An 18,123-nucleotide genomic window follows, 5' to 3' on the forward strand; every position below is an offset into this window, starting at 1 on the left:
AAAATTAGCCACATTAGATTAAGTGAACATGAACATTAAACAAAGTATAATCACACACACAAAAAAATCATATTCTCTAAAATATTCAATATTCAGAACTGTGATAGAGTGCACTAAATGATTCTTTTGCATTTTTTTTTATCCTTTGTGTGTGTGTGTGTGTGTGTGTGTGGACAGAACAATAAATCCTTACATTTGGTAGTTCTTTAAAAATTACTTTAGTCCAAACAATAATTAAGGATGAAGTCAGTGGGGAAGATCCTTTATTAAAGCATATGTGAATATAAACAAGACTGATTAAATAATCAACATTCAAGTTAAATATTTAAATAAAGAGAATTTAGTACATAAAATAAGATAAACTAGTCAAGACAGTCAAGTCTCTCAAAGTCATACAAAGTCACACAATCACACATTACATCTCTCTCTCTCTCTCTCTCTCTCCATCACATAAAAACCACAACTCTCAACTTTCAGTTACTTTTTGTGAAGATATTATAATATTTTGTCTCCGATCACTTCCACTTCAAAAGATTATGTAAACTGTTTAGCAGAAAATAATTAAACTTTTACTTTTATTGAGTTTGTGGCATCTGCTTGGTAAGTAATAACTGCTCACTTTATTTAAAGGGGTCATATGATGCGATTTCAATTTTTCCTTTCTCTTTGAAGTGTTACACGCTCTTGGTGCATAAAGAAGATCTGTAAAGTTGCAAAGACTAAAGTCTCAAATCCAAAGAGATATTCTTTATAAAAGTTAAGAGTTAACCACGCCTACCTAAAATTACACCAAATACACAAAATAATGTTCTTTTTAGCAACATCATATGACCCCTTTAAGTTTGCTCATTGTAAGCTACTATTCAAATACCTATTAGATTGTGTTTTATTAACGTCTACACCTACCCCAACCCAAAACCTACCCGTTACAATAATGTAAATATACAATAATTATCGTGTTAATAATTGTAGTGAGACACAAATGACGCAATATTGACGTGCGCATACCCAGTGGCCGTAGCTGTATCCCTTCTAGCCTTAACCGTACGCAGCAAAAACACTGCAAAACACAGTTACTGGTCACCATCTCCTGGAGAAATTATGTACACTGCAGAAATTAACCCTGAACAAAATAATAATAATAATAGTAGTAAAATCTTGCAGTTTGCAGGCCAGCATTCAATCTGACGTCTGAAGATAAAGAGAGATATTCATTAGAGTGAATGTGTGATTTCACAAAATCTATATTGCTAACAAATAAAATAAAATATTGATTTTAAAGAGACTTGAAGTACTCAGCACTGACAGTAACACTGAAGCTCCTCTGTAATGTTTTTTTTTTTTTATAAAGTCTTAAGACTTCAGTCTTGGTGTTGCTGATGGTGAGATCTCCAGTTTGAATATTGAGATGTAATCTGTTTGTAAATCTCACATCATCTTCCTTATACAATAGAATCACTTTCTCTCTGTTCGTTTTTACAATGGAAGTGTTTTGAGGTCCAAACGTCCACTCGATCACATAATCTCCAGGTATATCAGTGATGTGAATCTGTGACAGGATCTCCCTTCATCACTACCATTTTCTTCACCCCATCAAAACTAAAAACATCTGAAAAACAAACAGGAACAGTTAAAGAAAATGTTAGATTAATCAGACTCAGAATCAAAAAAGAACTGAGTGCTGACGGATGAGGTGTTACATATGCACATACAAGGAATGTTTCTTGGTAATTGAGCTATCAGTGCACACATACAAATAAAACTGTATAAAGACACAGGTTGCATCAGAATAAACATATTTACTGATCTAAAAAAAGTCTAAAAAAAAAAAAAAAGCTGTCACTGGGGCGATACCCTTTCAAAAAGTACACTTTTGTACCTTATTTACCCCTAAATGGTGCATATTTGTACCTAAATGGTATATTAGTATCTTTTAACCCCAGGGACAGCTTTTGTATAATTTTTCAGAGACAGTATTATTAATAATATGAATAAATAAGACGGAATTTACAAAGATAATGCACTAAACAGTAGGAATATTGCACTAGGAACGGCTTTCAGCTGTTCAAGAGGGAGATGGCCTATGGGAAAAAGCTGTTCCTCTGCCTAAATGTTCTAGTGCCTAGTCTTTTGAGTCTCCGGCCAGCAGTTCAAAGAGGTTATGGCCAGGGATTTTTAGATTCTCTAAAAAAAATACCAAAAGAATATTTCCCAAAAATTAGCTGTGTGATAAAGAAGTAATACTATTTTGAGTTTTATCAGTGGAATGCAACTCTAATAATTGAGTGTTGCAAACTTTCAATGCCACTGATCACAACATGAAGTGTTTGTTACTTTGGCAATGTGTTCTTCCTCTAGGGAGCACTTGGAGGCTCAGAAATAAGAATTCTATTGGGCCACATTCAAATATGAAAACTGGAGTGGGGAAATTTTTTTTTTGCGATAATTGCTGAAGCTTTTGTCACAGTATACGATATTATCACGATATTGAAACAAGTTGCAAAAAGTGTTGTCATAATACAACAGGTTTAATAACTTTTTTTTCTTACAACAAAAAGAACTGAACATTTAAATACAATAAAATTTATAAATTAAACAAGCGTTTCAAACATATTAACACTTTACAATAAGGTCTCATATTAGTTAACCTTAGCTCGGGTCCATTCAATTACAGTTAAACTTTGATTTTAATAATGTGTAATTTAATGTTGAAAATAAGATTATTAAATGCTTTGGAAGAATTTTTCATTAGCAGTTCATGTTAACTAATGAATTAACTAATACTAACTAATGGAGCCTTAATGTAAAGTGTGACTGAACAATAAAGAATCAAAACATTTTCAAACAATATCTAGGTCATGCTGTAGTCAGATTAAAATATAAAAAAAGTTTGAAAATAAATAGCCTATTAAGTCTTTAGTGTTTGGGTATTCAGTGCAGTGATGAACACCGCAGCGAACACAAACATCTGAATGGCTGTTTAAAACATAAATAAATAAAAAGTAGCATAGCTGCTTCCTTTATGGGCTACCGAAGTAAGGGCTGCATTTATGCTGTTCCTTTAGCGCCATCTGCTGTCAGAGAGAGAATGTGCACTTTCATTCAGTTTGTCTCCTTCATTCGTTCTACCATGCACTTCTCAGCAGAGTTTGTCGGGCCAAAAGCGAGCGTGTGTGCCAGGGCCAGTAGCGTTTCCACTGTCACTTCCAGGGGCTTCCTTTGGGCCAATGGCCAGGTTTTTTTTTTTTTGGTCCGGCGAATACCTTGGGCCAAAGCAGGCCAACTGGGTCTTGAGCAGGGTGACCATACATCCTTTTTTCCCAGGACATGCCCGCTTTTCGGACCTAAAAAACGCGTCCGGTCGGGATTTCTAAATCGCCCAAAACGTTCGGGATTCCGGTTTTGCTTTCTACAGTCGCCATTATGTGTGCATTCTTGTATTAAAGGTCACCTATTTTACACCTTTCTGGAGTTTTATTTTAAGTCTTGATGTCCTTAAGAATATATATTTGCGGTATAAGTACCAAAAACCATCTCAATATATTTTTACAGCTCCTCTCTCAGGAGCGCTGCAAAGAACAGGTCGATTTTGGCCTGTCTAATTAATATTCATGAGCCTCTCTTCTGATTGGCCTGTTGTTTTCTGAGTGACGCACAGCCAGGCCAACCACAGGTAACTAGGGTCATGTATGCTATCATGTATGGCTACCAGTAGCTGCTGCATAAAATTCAAGGCATTGATGTTTGCCTACAAAACCACCACTGTCCCATGGGTTGAATGTTTAAAATATTGCATAAATGACATTTGATTGAAATGATTGTACTGAAACAATTTGCATTCTGCCTATGATAAAATTGTGGTAGATGTTAAGTTTTGTGAAGCATGACCACTGGTAGGAAGCCTTTTAGCTGTGTTTAAAATCAATCTGCAAAACGGTGACTGTAAAATAGGCCCTATGTATTTTAGTTATGGAAATGACATATTTTGAGTTTCGATATGGGATTTGGTCATTGCACTACTTTGGGGGCTACTTTAACCCCCCTCAAACACAACAACCCACAATAATGTTTATTATCAGAATTTTTATTTATTAATTTATTTTTTGCTGTTGAGACAGATGAGATAGTGTCAGCGGATAACATATTTAGTTTTTAAAGGTAAGTAAAAGAGCAAATGAGCCACTCCTATTGATAAGACATGTTAAACATTTGGCCTGATCTTTCTTCATGCTTTGGGCAATTTAAGCGACTTACAATCCATCCACACTGTTCACTCTGGCACCATAAAATAGTCTCAGTTTTATCAAGTTTGATTGACTTTATTGTGTATTTGTACATAGATCTGTATAAGCACCGGATGAACATAAACGTTCACATGAATGGCATCCCAAAAACCCTTAAGATTACACTAAAACACCAATTTCAAGCATCCAAACCCTGCTGGTTTACAAGTGAAAGATTTTGGCATATGTTGATTTATTTTATATTTAACTGGAAAAAGTCATGAATGGTTCTGTAATTTGAACATTTCAGACTATGGTGTTTACAATTTTTCCTCTTGTTCAAATAGTCAAGCATAAGACAAAAAAAAAAAAAGCATGATTTATGTCAAAATATAAACATAAAACAAACAAATTAAACGCTGATTAGTATGTCATGCAAAGCAAGTTTATATTGTTACAATGATTATGAACTGTTGTTTGTCTTCATTTTTCATCCTGATTCACTTTATACTCACTGAAACCTGTTATAAAAACACAGAAAGAATCACAGTAAAAACAATAAACAATAAGAAAATAGCAATGAATAAATAATAGTTTTAATAATAATAAGTTCCCCTTATGTTCTTCTTCGCTACACTTACAATAGGGAAATCAGTCATCTGTTATCCTTTCAACAGTAATTAATTACACTTACATTAAAAACAGAAACTTTCTCAATTACAGTGTGTAGAAACAAATGAAAAAAATATCACCTTTGCCTTTTCATTTCTTTTAAATACTAAATAATTAAATTTTTAGCTCTTACTGTATGAGTTGAATGTACTTACACCTTTGCTTTCATTGTCTACCAATCTTGCAGCAAAAAACACAGTTACAGCCCAAACCACCAGACCAACACCAGCACCACATATCCCTGATGCAGCACCAGACTGAGGTGGAGCTGTAACGATAAAGAGAAACAGTCATTAATGAGAATGTGTCTGATCTATAACAAACACTAGAGACATCAGCACTATAAAAAATATAACAAAAAAGGCATAGCTTTTGCAGAGTTCAAAGTTAACCAAGGCATGTTCATAATCAGAATTTCTGCAAAAAATATTTGATGTACTCACTCTTGACAGTAACTCTGATGGTCCTCTGTAAGGTGTATGCACTGTTGCTCATGTGTAGATGATAATCTCCAGAGTCTGTGGTTTTGGAGTCACTGATGGTGAGATCTCCTGTCTCACGATGAAGATGTAGTCTGCCACTGAATCTCAAATCATCTACGTCTCTAGGTCCAAAGAGATTGATGCCTTTATTGATTTCAGCCACAAGATTGCCTTCAGTCTTCCACAGTATCAGATCATATCCCCGTATTTCAATAACACCAGTATGCAGATTGACAGGATCTCTCTCCATCACTGATACTGTCTTCACACCACCTGTCACAGAAACAAACACATATGGAGAACATATAATTAAAAACATGAATAGTTATTTTTTAGAGATAAGTAAAGAACAGATGGCTCTTTGGGAAAAAAATAACCCTGACACTCTGTTATCAGACTCCAGAGGTGAAATGCACAAACAAAATGAGCATGTTTGTTTCGAGTGGTCATTGGCTACTGAATTTTGATGGGTAATGGCACACAATTTTATAATTTGACCAAATGACATTTAAAAAAAAAATCATGTGACTATTTGATATGAATGCACTGGTTTAAATGTGATCATTGCCATTGGCTGTGATATAGTCTCAACCTCAGGCTGGACGTCCATGGATTAACCATCTGATGCACATTGCACACACAATTTTGAAAGCACTTTCTTGATTGAGAAAGCTCTAATATGATTGGCTGGTTTTATTTGCCTGGAAACAAAGTTGTGTTTACAAGGCAACAAGTGCTGTTGAGAATGAAATAATCACAGGATTTGCAGGGTTAGTGTCATCACATCTTTTAAATATATTAAGAGTTTTGTTTGAGATGGCTTTTCAATCAAATCCACTCATGTGTGGTAATACATCCCGGGGACTTTCTCTGGAAGTATGTTGCAAAATCAAGCAGATCTACCCTGTTTAGACAGGTTCACGACACAAATGATCTCTGTCAAACTCAAAGTTTATGACAGCTCATAGCATAAGTTATTATGGCAATGGACACCTGCATCATCTGCTATCTCTAAGACGTCAGACCTCATCCTGTCAAATGTTATATAGACGTTTTAAAAAATATCTTTAAGATGTTTATGATTTCAAAATATGATAGAATTTATAGAATCTACTCACCACCAACAGCAATATAGAATTTTCTGTGCAAGACCATGCTGATGGTGTTGATCTCCACTTTATAAACTCCAGTCTGATCGCTTCGGATGTTGCTGATGACGAGGTCTCGGGTCTGATCGTTCAGATGAATGTTTCTCCATTTTGCATCATCAGGGCCGTTTAATCCGTTAACTTGCTTGAGACCATGGCTGGGTCCGATGTTTGTTAGTTTACATTTACTACATGATTTTACCATCAAAATTGTAATTAATATTTACAGATAATACATCAAGTTAAAGTTTAAAGGCTTGAGCACCATTATTTCTGATTGTAATGTCGTAGAGGTGACATAATTTTCATTCATAGCAAGAGTTCTCAACAATACACGCAACATCGAAACGGGGAGTTCTGAACAATTTCTGTCCAGTAAAGATGACAGATAGTTTATATTATACAAACATCTGCACCGCTTTAACCGTAACAATGCAGAGAATAAAATAAATTGGGACTTTTTAGTCCAAAAGTGCTAGATTAAGAGGAATATCAATAAATTCTGCTTCGTTTACGTAACAACAGCTTGAGACAGAATTATAATCCTCGTCAGTTTTCTAGTAAATTCTAGTAAACTTTAAAGTTGTGAAAGTAGTACAATTATATATTAGGCCTATGTTTTCTAGAGTCTTATGTAAAGAATAACCCCGCCCCCCAGCGTTCTCGGCACAGTGCTGATTGGACAGTCATTCAGAACATTCTAACAGCACCACCAACTGTTGTGACATCCAAACCTGCACAACCTAATCTTCACCATATAGCTGAGAGAGCTACACGTGGTAGTGTGCTGTACCAATACAATGCTACATGTCTAATATGCCCATGTTGAATTTAGTTTTCTGCCGCAATCAAATGGCTACGCACATATAGAAGACCTACATCCTCTGTTCAACTATACCTTTTATAAACAGGCAAAGACTGGAGGGAAAAGTATATTGGTGGATGCACAATGCTGTATGAACAGTTGTAAATGTGTACCATCACTGTTTCTGTTAATAAATTGCTTCTTCAACATCTGTATTCAGTTGTAAATAGTGATGTATTGTGTTTTGTCCTCATATTTATGGTTTACTTTTATTAAGAAGGAATCTCATTTTTAGTGGTGCCCCTTCCAATTTCAATTATATCTTCTGCAGGCGTGTGGCTTTAATGTCACTGCTTTTGTAAATTACCCTGGCACAATTTCATATAGTTATTCCTAAATATCTCTTATTCTAAATTAATTGAGCAATACTTTACAAAATAGTTAAGCTGCTCTTACCGTTTTTCTAATGTAAGGTATTTAATTTTGAACCTTGAACATGAAACTGAGGAAAAGCATCTTTCTAAAGAGCCCATAGTTCTGTTTGTAGTCCAGAGGGTTCATGAACTGTGACTGTTTTAGTTTGTGTAGGTCATGTTTGTGTTTGAGCTCAACTAGTGGGGGCGACAGTTAAAAGGTTAAGCGAGCGATAATGATGACTTGATCGCCAAACTCCCACAGTATCTGATCATCTCCCTGTACTTTAACACCAGTGTGTAGAGTGACAGAATCTCCCTCCATCACTGACAGTGACTCCACAACATCTGTCTCAACAACAAACACATGAGGAGAACAGATAGAAGAAGTTAAAAATAAAGATTGAGTTTATAATCTGTAATTTCCACAAAATCACTCTTTGAATGAGGAGTCTAAATTCTGAGACTAAAAAGTTTAATAGACTTTCCTCCCATGAAGTTATTTTTCTGTTTTAAGAATACATTGAAAATTCAAATGCATTTCAGATTTAGCTCTTCAGATACAGACTCAATTTTCTAAACAATTGAAGTTGCTTTGGAACGATGTTGTGCAAAAAAGATGTAGAAATAAATTTGTATTAAGTTATAAAAGAAATCTTAGATATCTTATTTTGGATGTATTTCTAGTGTCACACTTAAAAGGTTAGTTCACCCAAAAATGAAAATTAGCTTGTGTTTTACTCAGACTCGAAGCATCCATAGGGGTATATGACTTTCTTCTTTCAGACGAATCCAGTCGGAGTTATATTAAAAATTGTCCTGGCTATTCCAAGCTCTATCATTGCAGTCAGCGGGTGTTGCAGTTGAACAGTCCACAAGTCGTCAATAAAGCGTGCGCATCCATAATAAAACGTGCCTCATACGGCTCCGGGGTGGGGGCGGGGTGAATAAAGGCCCCCTGTAGCGAATCCATGTGTTTTTGTAAGAAAAATATCCATATTTCAAACGTAATAAACACTTTTCTCTCATTTCCCCTGACTCATACACTGAAGCAGTTCCGGCGGATGGCGCAGCAACGTATGCGCAGCGCGCGCGCCTCTGAGATATGCTAGTCTCGCAAGTTTGTTTACAGGAGCAAAGGAAGCAAAGTTTCCTTACTTTAGCAAAGGAAAACCAGTATCTTCTTGGTTTATATCGAAATCCTCCGACATTTATTTTAACCGTCCAAAAAGTCGTCAATAAAGCGTGCGCATCCATAATAAAACGTGCCTCATACGGCTCCGGGGTGGGGGCGGGGTGAATAAAGGCCCCCTGTAGCGAATCCATGTGTTTTTGTAAGAAAAATATCCATATTTCAAACGTAATAAACACTTTTCTCTCATTTCCCCTGACTCATACACTGAAGCAGTTCCGGCGGATGGCGCAGCAACGTATGCGCAGCGCGCGCGCCTCTGAGATATGCTAGTCTCGCAAGTTTGTTTACAGGAGCAAAGGAAGCAAAGTTTCCTTACTTTACCAAAGGAAAACCAGTCTCTTCTTGGCTTATATCGAAATCCTCAGACATTCGTCTTTATGTTTTCTCTCCGCATTCGTCACTAATCACGCAACGCCGCGCATCTTACGTCATCCGCCGGAACGGCTTCAGTGTATGACAGTCAGTGGAAGTGAGAGAAAAGTGTTTATTACGTTTGAAATATGGATATTTTTCTTTAAAAAACTCATGGATTCACTACAGGAGGCCTTTATTCATCCCCCAGAGCCGTCTGCGGCAGGTTTTATTATGAATGCGCGCGCTATATTTGACGACTTGTGGACTGTTCAACTGCAACACCCTCTGACTGCAATGATAGAGCTTGGAATAGCCAGGACAATTTTTAATATAACTCCGACTGGATTCGTCTGAAAGAAGAAAGTCATATACACCTAGGACGCTTCGAGGGTAAGTAAAACACAGTCTAATTTTATTTTTTTGGGTGAACTAACCCTTTAAACCCAACACACCAATCTACTTTTCAAATGGATTTCAATATAGCCTCACATATGATTGTTAATTTGCAAAAAATAAAAGGCTTTTGATTTTTTAGAGAATGAACAAATCTCTCTAAAAGTATAGCCTCATGTGGTTAAAGAAAAATATGAAACAAATACAATAAGAATGAAACAATTGAAAAAACTAATTCAACACAAAATTTATTTTGAATCATTTTGAGACATCTGATTTGGTCATCAAGATCTTTGTTTTTTTCTTTTAAAGTTCATATAAAAATAACAAACCTAATAATAATAGCTTAACCCATAATGTTAAAACTTGTAATCATTCCACAGCATCTAAACTGTCCACAGGTGACTGACATGAGTTACTCACCATGGACAGTAACTTGGAATGTCTTCAGTTTTGCATCTATACTCTTGATGTCTACACTATAATGTCCAATGTGTTCAGTTCTGATGTTTGTGATGGTCAGAGATCCAGTCTGTCTGTCCAGCTTCAGTCTGTCTTTGAATATCGCACCGGGACCATCATATGTAGAGGGATTTCCATCTGCTTCATTCATTCTAGCTATGATTTCATCACCAAACTTCCATATTATCTTACTATCTCTCGGTACTTCAGTAATATCAGTGTTTAGAGTGAGAGAATCTCCCTCCATCACTGACACTGACACTTCATCTGCTTCAACACCAAACACACCTGCAGAACAAACAGAAACAGTTTTGTTAAATAACATTGTAGTATTGTAAACTTGTATAATACTGTAATATTTGTGCTGCAATTACAGCATATTAATGAAAGCAATTTCTCAGGAAATATATTGTTTGTGTACTGGGAAATTACAATATTATTATATTTGACAATATAGTTTCATGTGTTTGGGCAGTTCACTAAAGTAATCTTTTTCATTCACACTGCCTGATGTACAGTACAGATAGGATATTATGAGTTAGTCCCTGAACTTACTTTATTCTCCTTGAATGCTACATGTTCTTGTGCAATGCTAAATTAAATTGTGTGTCATAGTTTACAAAAATTCTTTGCAAATACCTATTTGCCATAAAACCAGTCATTCTACTGAGCTCAATCTGAGTCTCTTAATACACCAACTTTTCGGCAGCAGTCTAGAATATTTACAAAATGCAGTAGCTTTGTAAGTATTTCAATTTTTCACAATGTTGGTAATGCAAGTAAACAGATTTTTTGCATTGTGTGTCTTGAAAATTAAGCCAAATGTGTCTTGTAATTTCTAAAAAGCATGCAAATTATGTCTATTCTGATTCTTTGGATTTATGTTATTGGATGTTAAATGGCTCGACACAACTTAGCACACAAGCATGGATGATTCACATTGACACACAAAGACTGAACAAATGGCATAATGCATACATTTTATTTGCTGTTTTAATGTAAAGTATTTCCTATTTATTAAACTTTTTTGAATAAATATTGGGGGTTTGGAGTAACATGCCTATTCTGAACAAGTAAAACTTGCAAAAACAAGTAAAAACCCACCCAAGGTAGGCCTAATGTTAGAAGGACAGGCTGCAACAACAGCAGTCATCTAAATACGAGCTTGATGGTAGTTTATCATGGCAAATAGGCCTACTTTTTTAGACATATAGACCCTGAATGTGAGCAACAGTAACTCAACCGGACTAGAGTTCAGTAGAGAAACTGACCGACTGATTGAGAGAGTGGCTTATTTACGTTTTTTTCTGTTCTGTTTAAACAGTAGGACATGCGTTCGTGTTGCAGCCAGTTTTCATGTAAAATATTAACGCTCAGAATATTGCATGCCTTCAGCGCCCCCTAGTGTTCATCACTAAACACACACGCGCACAAACAACTAACCCTCAAAATCCCTTTACAATGTTGCTGTCGTCTATTATTATTCGCAGTGTGATTTATCATAATTTCTATTTATAGAAAAATGATTCATGTTTGTTTAAAAAAAACTGTAGATATAAAAATAAGACGATCAGTCTGTTTCCGATTTATACTGAAAACAAATAGCCTATAGTTAAATGAGTAAAACTTTGCTCACCGTTCACGAGTAATAAAACCCCAAAAAGGAAGGTATTATTCCTCATACTGATGTCGCGTCTGACCGCGTCTAAACTACAACAGCATTGATTCAGGACACTGATGATGGACTCGTAGCAAACCTTCCAAGTCACGTGGTTTCTTGAGAACGCGGGTGTGTTAGACCTGCTATTTCGAAATGTTCCAAAGTCGACCTTGGCTAGAATTATCAAAATTCTGAAATGCTTGTTTATTCGAGGCTTGTCATATTCTGCATATTCTTAGTCAGTAAAATAAATGTTGAAAATGTTGTTGAAACTGAACTTTAAAAAAAGTGATTGTGAAAATGTGTGATTATTATGAATAATTATTATGGTAATCCATTTTATTATAATATAAAAATATATTATATATTTATACATTTTATAGCAATAAAAGTGTCACAATAATCCAGTGCAGACATTCAGCGTAATTCTAAAATTAATTAATTCATGAATAAATTATTAATAATAATAATGTGACCAAAATAAAAAGGTTTTAAAAACGTTGCTTTAAGTATTAAAAACGTTAATATCACGCCTAATTACTATGAAAACAAAACCCGACGAAACTGTAACTTTTGAGAGATATTTTATAGTTTTTTAAAAATAGTTTTCTGAATTCAAAACGAAAATAAATAAATAACCATAAAAAAATACCGCGTGCCATCACATACAACCAAGAAAAACTCTTTGTCTGAGCTTTATTGTGTATGAAGGCCTTCTTACATGAATCTCATCCCCTCAAAACTTTACTTTGGAATAAAAAAAAGTTAATTTAGTTTGCACTGAATGCTTTTGAGACTCTAGCACAGGGGTGCCCAAACTCAGTCCTGGAGGGCCGGTGTCCTGAAGAGTTTAGCTCCAACCCTAATCAAACACACCTGAAGCAGCTAATCAAGGTCTTACTAGGCATACTAGAAACTTCCAGGCAGGTGTGTTGAGGCAAGCTCGAGCTAAACTCTGCAGGACCGAGTTTGGGCACCCGTGCTCTAGCAGCTCCTTCTCTGAGTCAAAGTGAAACCTGCTGTGGTCTGAGTTTAATTCACATCAGTTTAGTGGCAGAATGACCCAAATGAATGAGGTTTCTCTTGAGTGGACAAACTTCTCGCTCATGTTTACTGTTGCATGTGTGCAGAAGATTTATAGGTAGGCCTAGATTCTTTTCAAGACAGATTTCCACTCTACACACATATATACATTATAAAACAAAGCAGTGAATCCATAAACAGTCAGATTTGACAAAATGCATGCACTTAGTAGCTATGTCCTTAATGATATTTTTACAGCTGTGCGTCAGGGGTCGCTGTAAAATCAATATATCATATATCACGATTTCTGTGGAAGCAAGCTATAAACACGGATTACTGTTTTATGGTGTTATAAAAGGCTAGATAAAGGGATATAAAGCCAGATGCGAAACTGAGCTGCGACACCAGCTCTTGCTCTACTGACGCGTTCATTTACACAATCACGCGCAGTCGCGCACTTCACGGAAGCTCGCAGACTGAAAGAGTTGTTTGTTTCTTCTTTCTCTGATTGGCTGAAGAGTTTTTATCTGCTTGACTCGGCGCAAGCTATCTACACATAGTGTGTATGACAATGAAACATTGTTAAACGCGATTCTGTCGTGTTTCTTGAAATCGACCTCATTTTTTTCAGACATTAACGGATCAGCCACTGAACGGATCTCAAACGGTTGAAGAGAATGATTCACGGGCTTGTTTTCTTCTGTTTATTTTTTTCCCCTCTGATTGGTGAGTAATAAATATATTTATGGCCTTAGTGTTAGTAGCCTACAGATGAGCTAGGCTAATATTGTTTAAAACATTAAGGGTTTAAATTATTTAAATATTTAATATGACGTTTAGATTTACATTTAATTTGGACCTCTAGGCGCTGAGACAGATGAGGTCGTGTCAGCGATGGAGGGAGGTTCTTTCACTCTCCGTACTGGTTTTACTGAACGATCGGGCGATCATGAGATCGAGTGGCGCTTTGGCTCGAGCAGAACTTTGTTAATCAGAATAAAGGCAGGAAACATTATTACATCCAATGACACGAGTCACACGATATTCAGAGACAGACTGCTGCTCGAAAGACAGACTGGAGATCTCACCATCACAAACATCACTAATGAACACACTGGAGTTTATGAACTAAGTATCGATCTCGGACAGACAGAGTTGCAAAAAAAATTCATTGTCGCTGTTTATGGTGAGTAGCCTATTACAGATGCAACCAGTAGGCCTACTTAATTTTATATTTACGTAACGACCCTCTGTCAGTTGTAGGCTACTTATTCTTGGATTTATTTGTTTATTTACTCTCCAGCTCCTGTGCCTGTTCCTGTCATCACCAGATACTCTCCTCAGTGTTCATCATCATCATCATCATCATCAGGGTTTAAACGTGTGCTGCTGTGTTCAGTGGTGAATGTGAGTGATGTGACTCTCTCCTGGTACAAAGGAAACAGTTTATTGTCCAGCATCAGTGTGTCTGATCTCAGCATCAGTCTCTCTCTACCTCTGGAGGTGGAATATCAGGATAAAAACACCTACAGCTGTGTAGTGAACAATCCTGTCAGCACCCAGACCACACATCTGGACATCGATCAACTCTGTCAGACATGTTCAGGTAGAACTTTGGTGATATCAGCGTTTCTTCACAGTACCTTAAATACTAGTACCCGATACCTTAAAACAGTAAGAGTAGACATGTCAAAGTCTATTTGAAAGAGTTTGTTTAATGCCGTTTTTAAAGAAGTGCCTACTTCTTTCTACAGACTGTGACAATTGGAGTCAAAAGGAGCTGTGATCCGATTGGTTGCCTCTGCTGTGGTGGATGTGACACTTTATGATGCAGTGTTTCCTAACCTTTTTTCTGCCACGGCATAGAAGTAAAAAATCCCACAGCACACCACTAAGCACTAAAAAAAAAAAAAAAATAATAATAATTAAAAAAAAAGATAGAAAGGGGAAAGTTTTTTTCTTCAATAATTATCAATAAATATCATCAGAGTTGGTATTTTGGCTTTATATAGGATCAGACACTTGCACCATGCTTAAATGGAGTTAACAAGGTTTTTGAAGAGCGAATGACGAAGGTATTTAGCTTGTATGATCAAGAAAATTGGTAATAAAGTGTTTCATATGAAAGATGTGTTTTTGTAAATTGCATATTTGGTATATTTTGTGTTTGTTTTTCCACTGCCTGGCAAATTGTGGATGTTTGGAGATCAAAGTGCTCCCATAGCTCTCATAAAGGCCAGTCAAAGCTCATTATTTAATGATGCTGATGGGAGATTCATAGGCATATTACAGCTGGATCAGACTCGTTCCCTTACCATCATAAACACCAGAACCACAGACTCAGAACTTTATAAACTAATCACAATTGTTGGGAATAAGAAGACAAACAAGACATTCAATGTTAAGGTTTATGGTGTGTAACTACTAGCTGGTCATTAAACAGTCCGAAACAGCTTCCGAAATACTGGTGTCCATACACTTTATTTATTGATATGGAACACTGTGAAAACTAAACCGAAACAAAAAAAAACATAGTTTTACACACAACATTATAAATGACATCTAACACAAATAAAGGAATATACAAAACATTAACACTTTTACCGTTTTTGCCTGGTAACCAACAGTAGAATGGTCAGGAGCACTAACATGTTTATCTGAATTCACAGCTCGTCATTCAGTTTGCGCTAACACTTCCAGGTTAAGTTAATCAGGAAGGGTCATGTGACATTCAATTTAGTCAAACTGGGAGTACAATGAAAATAAAATACAATACCAACACAATTCTGAGGTTAGCACACATACACAGAAATACACATTTAAATTGTGAAGTCATGAAAACACAAAAAATAAACATTAACCCCTGAAATCACACATATATCATACATAACCCATAACTGACCTATCAGCGTCCGCTACAGGTGAGTATTACAGTGTTTTTTTCCCTGTCCTCATATTTACGTAATGTCTAAATGTCTTTTATTGGTCAATTACACCAATCACAAATAAGCAGGCACTAATCCATTACAGGGATAACAGTCCAGCAGCACAGTCTGAGTCATTCCCTCCTCCTCCCCCAGCTCCACTTGTCTAGACCTGCTTATGCGCAGGTACTTTCACGGATTTGCGAGAGACGCAGAATGAGCAGTGATGGTGTTTTGACAAGACTGTTCTACAGAACCAGAGGCTTGACACATGAGAATATATGCCAGTCTCGCTGCCAGCATCAAACTCAGAAAATAGGGCAGGGCAGGAACAAACATAATACTCACAATGAACAAGACAAGACACAAGAAGATAACGAGGCAAGCCACAAAGGGAAAAAATTAAACGAGGCAAAATAAAACCTATTAAAAAATAAATAAATAAATGCAAGTTCTGATTACAATCAGCTTGTGGATGCTTGGTTATGGATGTTTGGTCAGAAGGACCCCTTGGCGTCACATTTTAAGGCACTGGGTACCCTTTCAGCATTATTTTTTTAGGGAATCCTATTGATTTCACTGAGAAACTTTGGCGTCAGCAAAAAGCCAAGGATATATGAAATTAATGATATTGTCATTATGTTGGGGTATGGTTTTCAATTGAAACTGCCAGCATAACTGAATTTACTTTACACTATTTAGACATTTGTGAGCACTTGTTTTCACAAGCACTGTTAAGTTTATTTAGGTAATTTGTATAATGGTCTCTCTGAGGGCTAAACCCCCGTAACCGCCCCTGAATGGGACACACAAGTCCGCAAGACCTCAAATGCACACAACGTGCCAAATGGGACAAGGTCAATTTGGCTTCATTTTTTTCTAAATTTTCTCTTATTAATGATTGTCTTTCTTTATCACTCTAGCACACGGCCCACAAACTCAGCTCTGATCGTGCTGATCTCTGCTGCTGCTGGACCTTTGTTGCTTGTGGCATATATAAATGTGTGTGGAAATTATGTGTCTAAATTTCTTGTGAAGACTGAGAGAGTTGTGCCGTTTTAACATGCCTGACATGATTATTCAGACAGTTCAAACAGTTGGCACTTCACTCAAAATACTGTTAAAATAAATGTGCCTAGACCTGCTGCTAAAGCTTGTTTTCCATAAGACTACAAGCTGAAGACATTCAAATTTAAATTTAAGACATGCAAATTTAAACGTGGGAAAAAATTCTCCAGTCAGCATTCAAAAATTTGCCTTTAAAATTCAAAATAATTTTTACCTCATCCCCATAAATGTATTTTTTGTTGTTGTTTCACATTGGTGATAATTAATGGTGAATAATTAACTTTTTGATTAATTTTAATTTGTTAATTGTATTTATTACAGCTTGCCATCAAAAACTATGCATGAAGAGAGTTAGAGGCTCTTAGAGCACTTAGCACTTAGAGGCTTTTGCATCTGAACTCTTCACACACACACACACACACACACACACACTCTCACACACACACACACACACACACACACATATATATATATATATCAGTCAAAGCTGAGTTTCTACTACCTGCTAAAGTTTTAATTTGTTGAATGATTAAATCTCTCATTGATGAATCAGCTGCTGATGAAGGACGAACCATTTGGCAAATGCTTTTTTAAATGCTATTTAAAATGATGTATTATTTTACTGTTTTATTGTTTGTTTATAGGCGAATGAAGTTAAATGAAGCTTTAAACTTATCCGTTTAATTAATTATTCAATTAATCAAATTAATTGTATTTAAATTGATTTTGAAACACAAACAAGTTTAAAATGATTAATTTAGTTAAAAATAGATATATTTGTTTATTTATTGCAAAAGTGACATTGAAATATGGTTATGAAATGGTCTGTTATATGCAATAAACTGAATAAGCCTCGGTGTGCAGCCATTTGAAAATAAATTACGTACTAAAAGAAAGTGTGACACTTTCTTTTAACATTTACGTCTGTTGTGTGCATGTGTGTCAATTACACTAACTTTTTATTGGAGTTTTGATCCTCTCATTTTTTATCGCTCATTTAAAAGTTAATAATCGACATAGGCTACTTTATATTTCACAATTATATATTTGTATATATTTTTAACTAATTAGCTTACCCTTTTCTTTGACGTAACAACCAGTCAGCAAATACACTAAATGAAGTCCCACAGTAAGCTGTAGGTTATGATTCACTAGACAGAACCAACTCGTAAAGTCATTCGTTCGGAAGTCAGACTACACTGGTTAACCTGTAAGTTTTCGATTCACCAAAACGAACCGACTCACTAAAATCATTCGTTCGAGAATCGGACTACACTGGTGACTCAGTTTCACGCATTATA

At 35.9% G+C, this 18,123-nt stretch overlaps 2 protein-coding genes across 2 annotated transcripts in view; one reads left to right on the forward strand and one right to left on the reverse strand.

Moving 5' to 3' along the window:
- Positions 1 to 11,930, reverse strand: part of LOC107671048 (uncharacterized) — a 22,540-nt gene extending 10,610 nt beyond the window's left edge. Inside the window, exons 1-6 of the mRNA XM_016463893.1 lie at positions 11,784 to 11,930; positions 10,109 to 10,435; positions 7,966 to 8,091; positions 6,496 to 6,654; positions 5,339 to 5,650; positions 5,095 to 5,163 (exon numbers count right to left, since the gene is read on the reverse strand). Coding sequence (XP_016319379.1) covers positions 5,095 to 5,163; positions 5,339 to 5,650; positions 6,496 to 6,654; positions 7,966 to 8,091; positions 10,109 to 10,435; positions 11,784 to 11,829 — 1,039 coding nt within the window. The 5' untranslated portion in view covers positions 11,830 to 11,930. The remainder of the gene's footprint in view (positions 1 to 5,094; positions 5,164 to 5,338; positions 5,651 to 6,495; positions 6,655 to 7,965; positions 8,092 to 10,108; positions 10,436 to 11,783) is intronic.
- Positions 11,931 to 13,263: 1,333 nt separating this feature from the next.
- Positions 13,264 to 14,746, forward strand: LOC107671050 (CD48 antigen-like). The gene is made up of 4 exons (XM_016463895.1): positions 13,264 to 13,556; positions 13,696 to 14,016; positions 14,134 to 14,436; positions 14,585 to 14,746. The coding sequence occupies exons 1-4, from the start codon at positions 13,508 to 13,510 to the stop codon at positions 14,614 to 14,616; spliced, it is 705 nt and encodes a 234-aa protein (XP_016319381.1). The 5' UTR covers positions 13,264 to 13,507; the 3' UTR covers positions 14,617 to 14,746.
- The last annotated feature ends 3,377 nt before the right edge of the window (positions 14,747 to 18,123 follow it).

This window comes from Sinocyclocheilus anshuiensis, unplaced genomic scaffold (genome assembly GCF_001515605.1).
Source record: "Sinocyclocheilus anshuiensis isolate Anshui unplaced genomic scaffold, SAMN03320099.WGS_v1.1 scaffold2920, whole genome shotgun sequence".
In the NCBI taxonomy this organism is placed as follows: Eukaryota; Metazoa; Chordata; class Actinopteri; order Cypriniformes; family Cyprinidae; genus Sinocyclocheilus; species Sinocyclocheilus anshuiensis.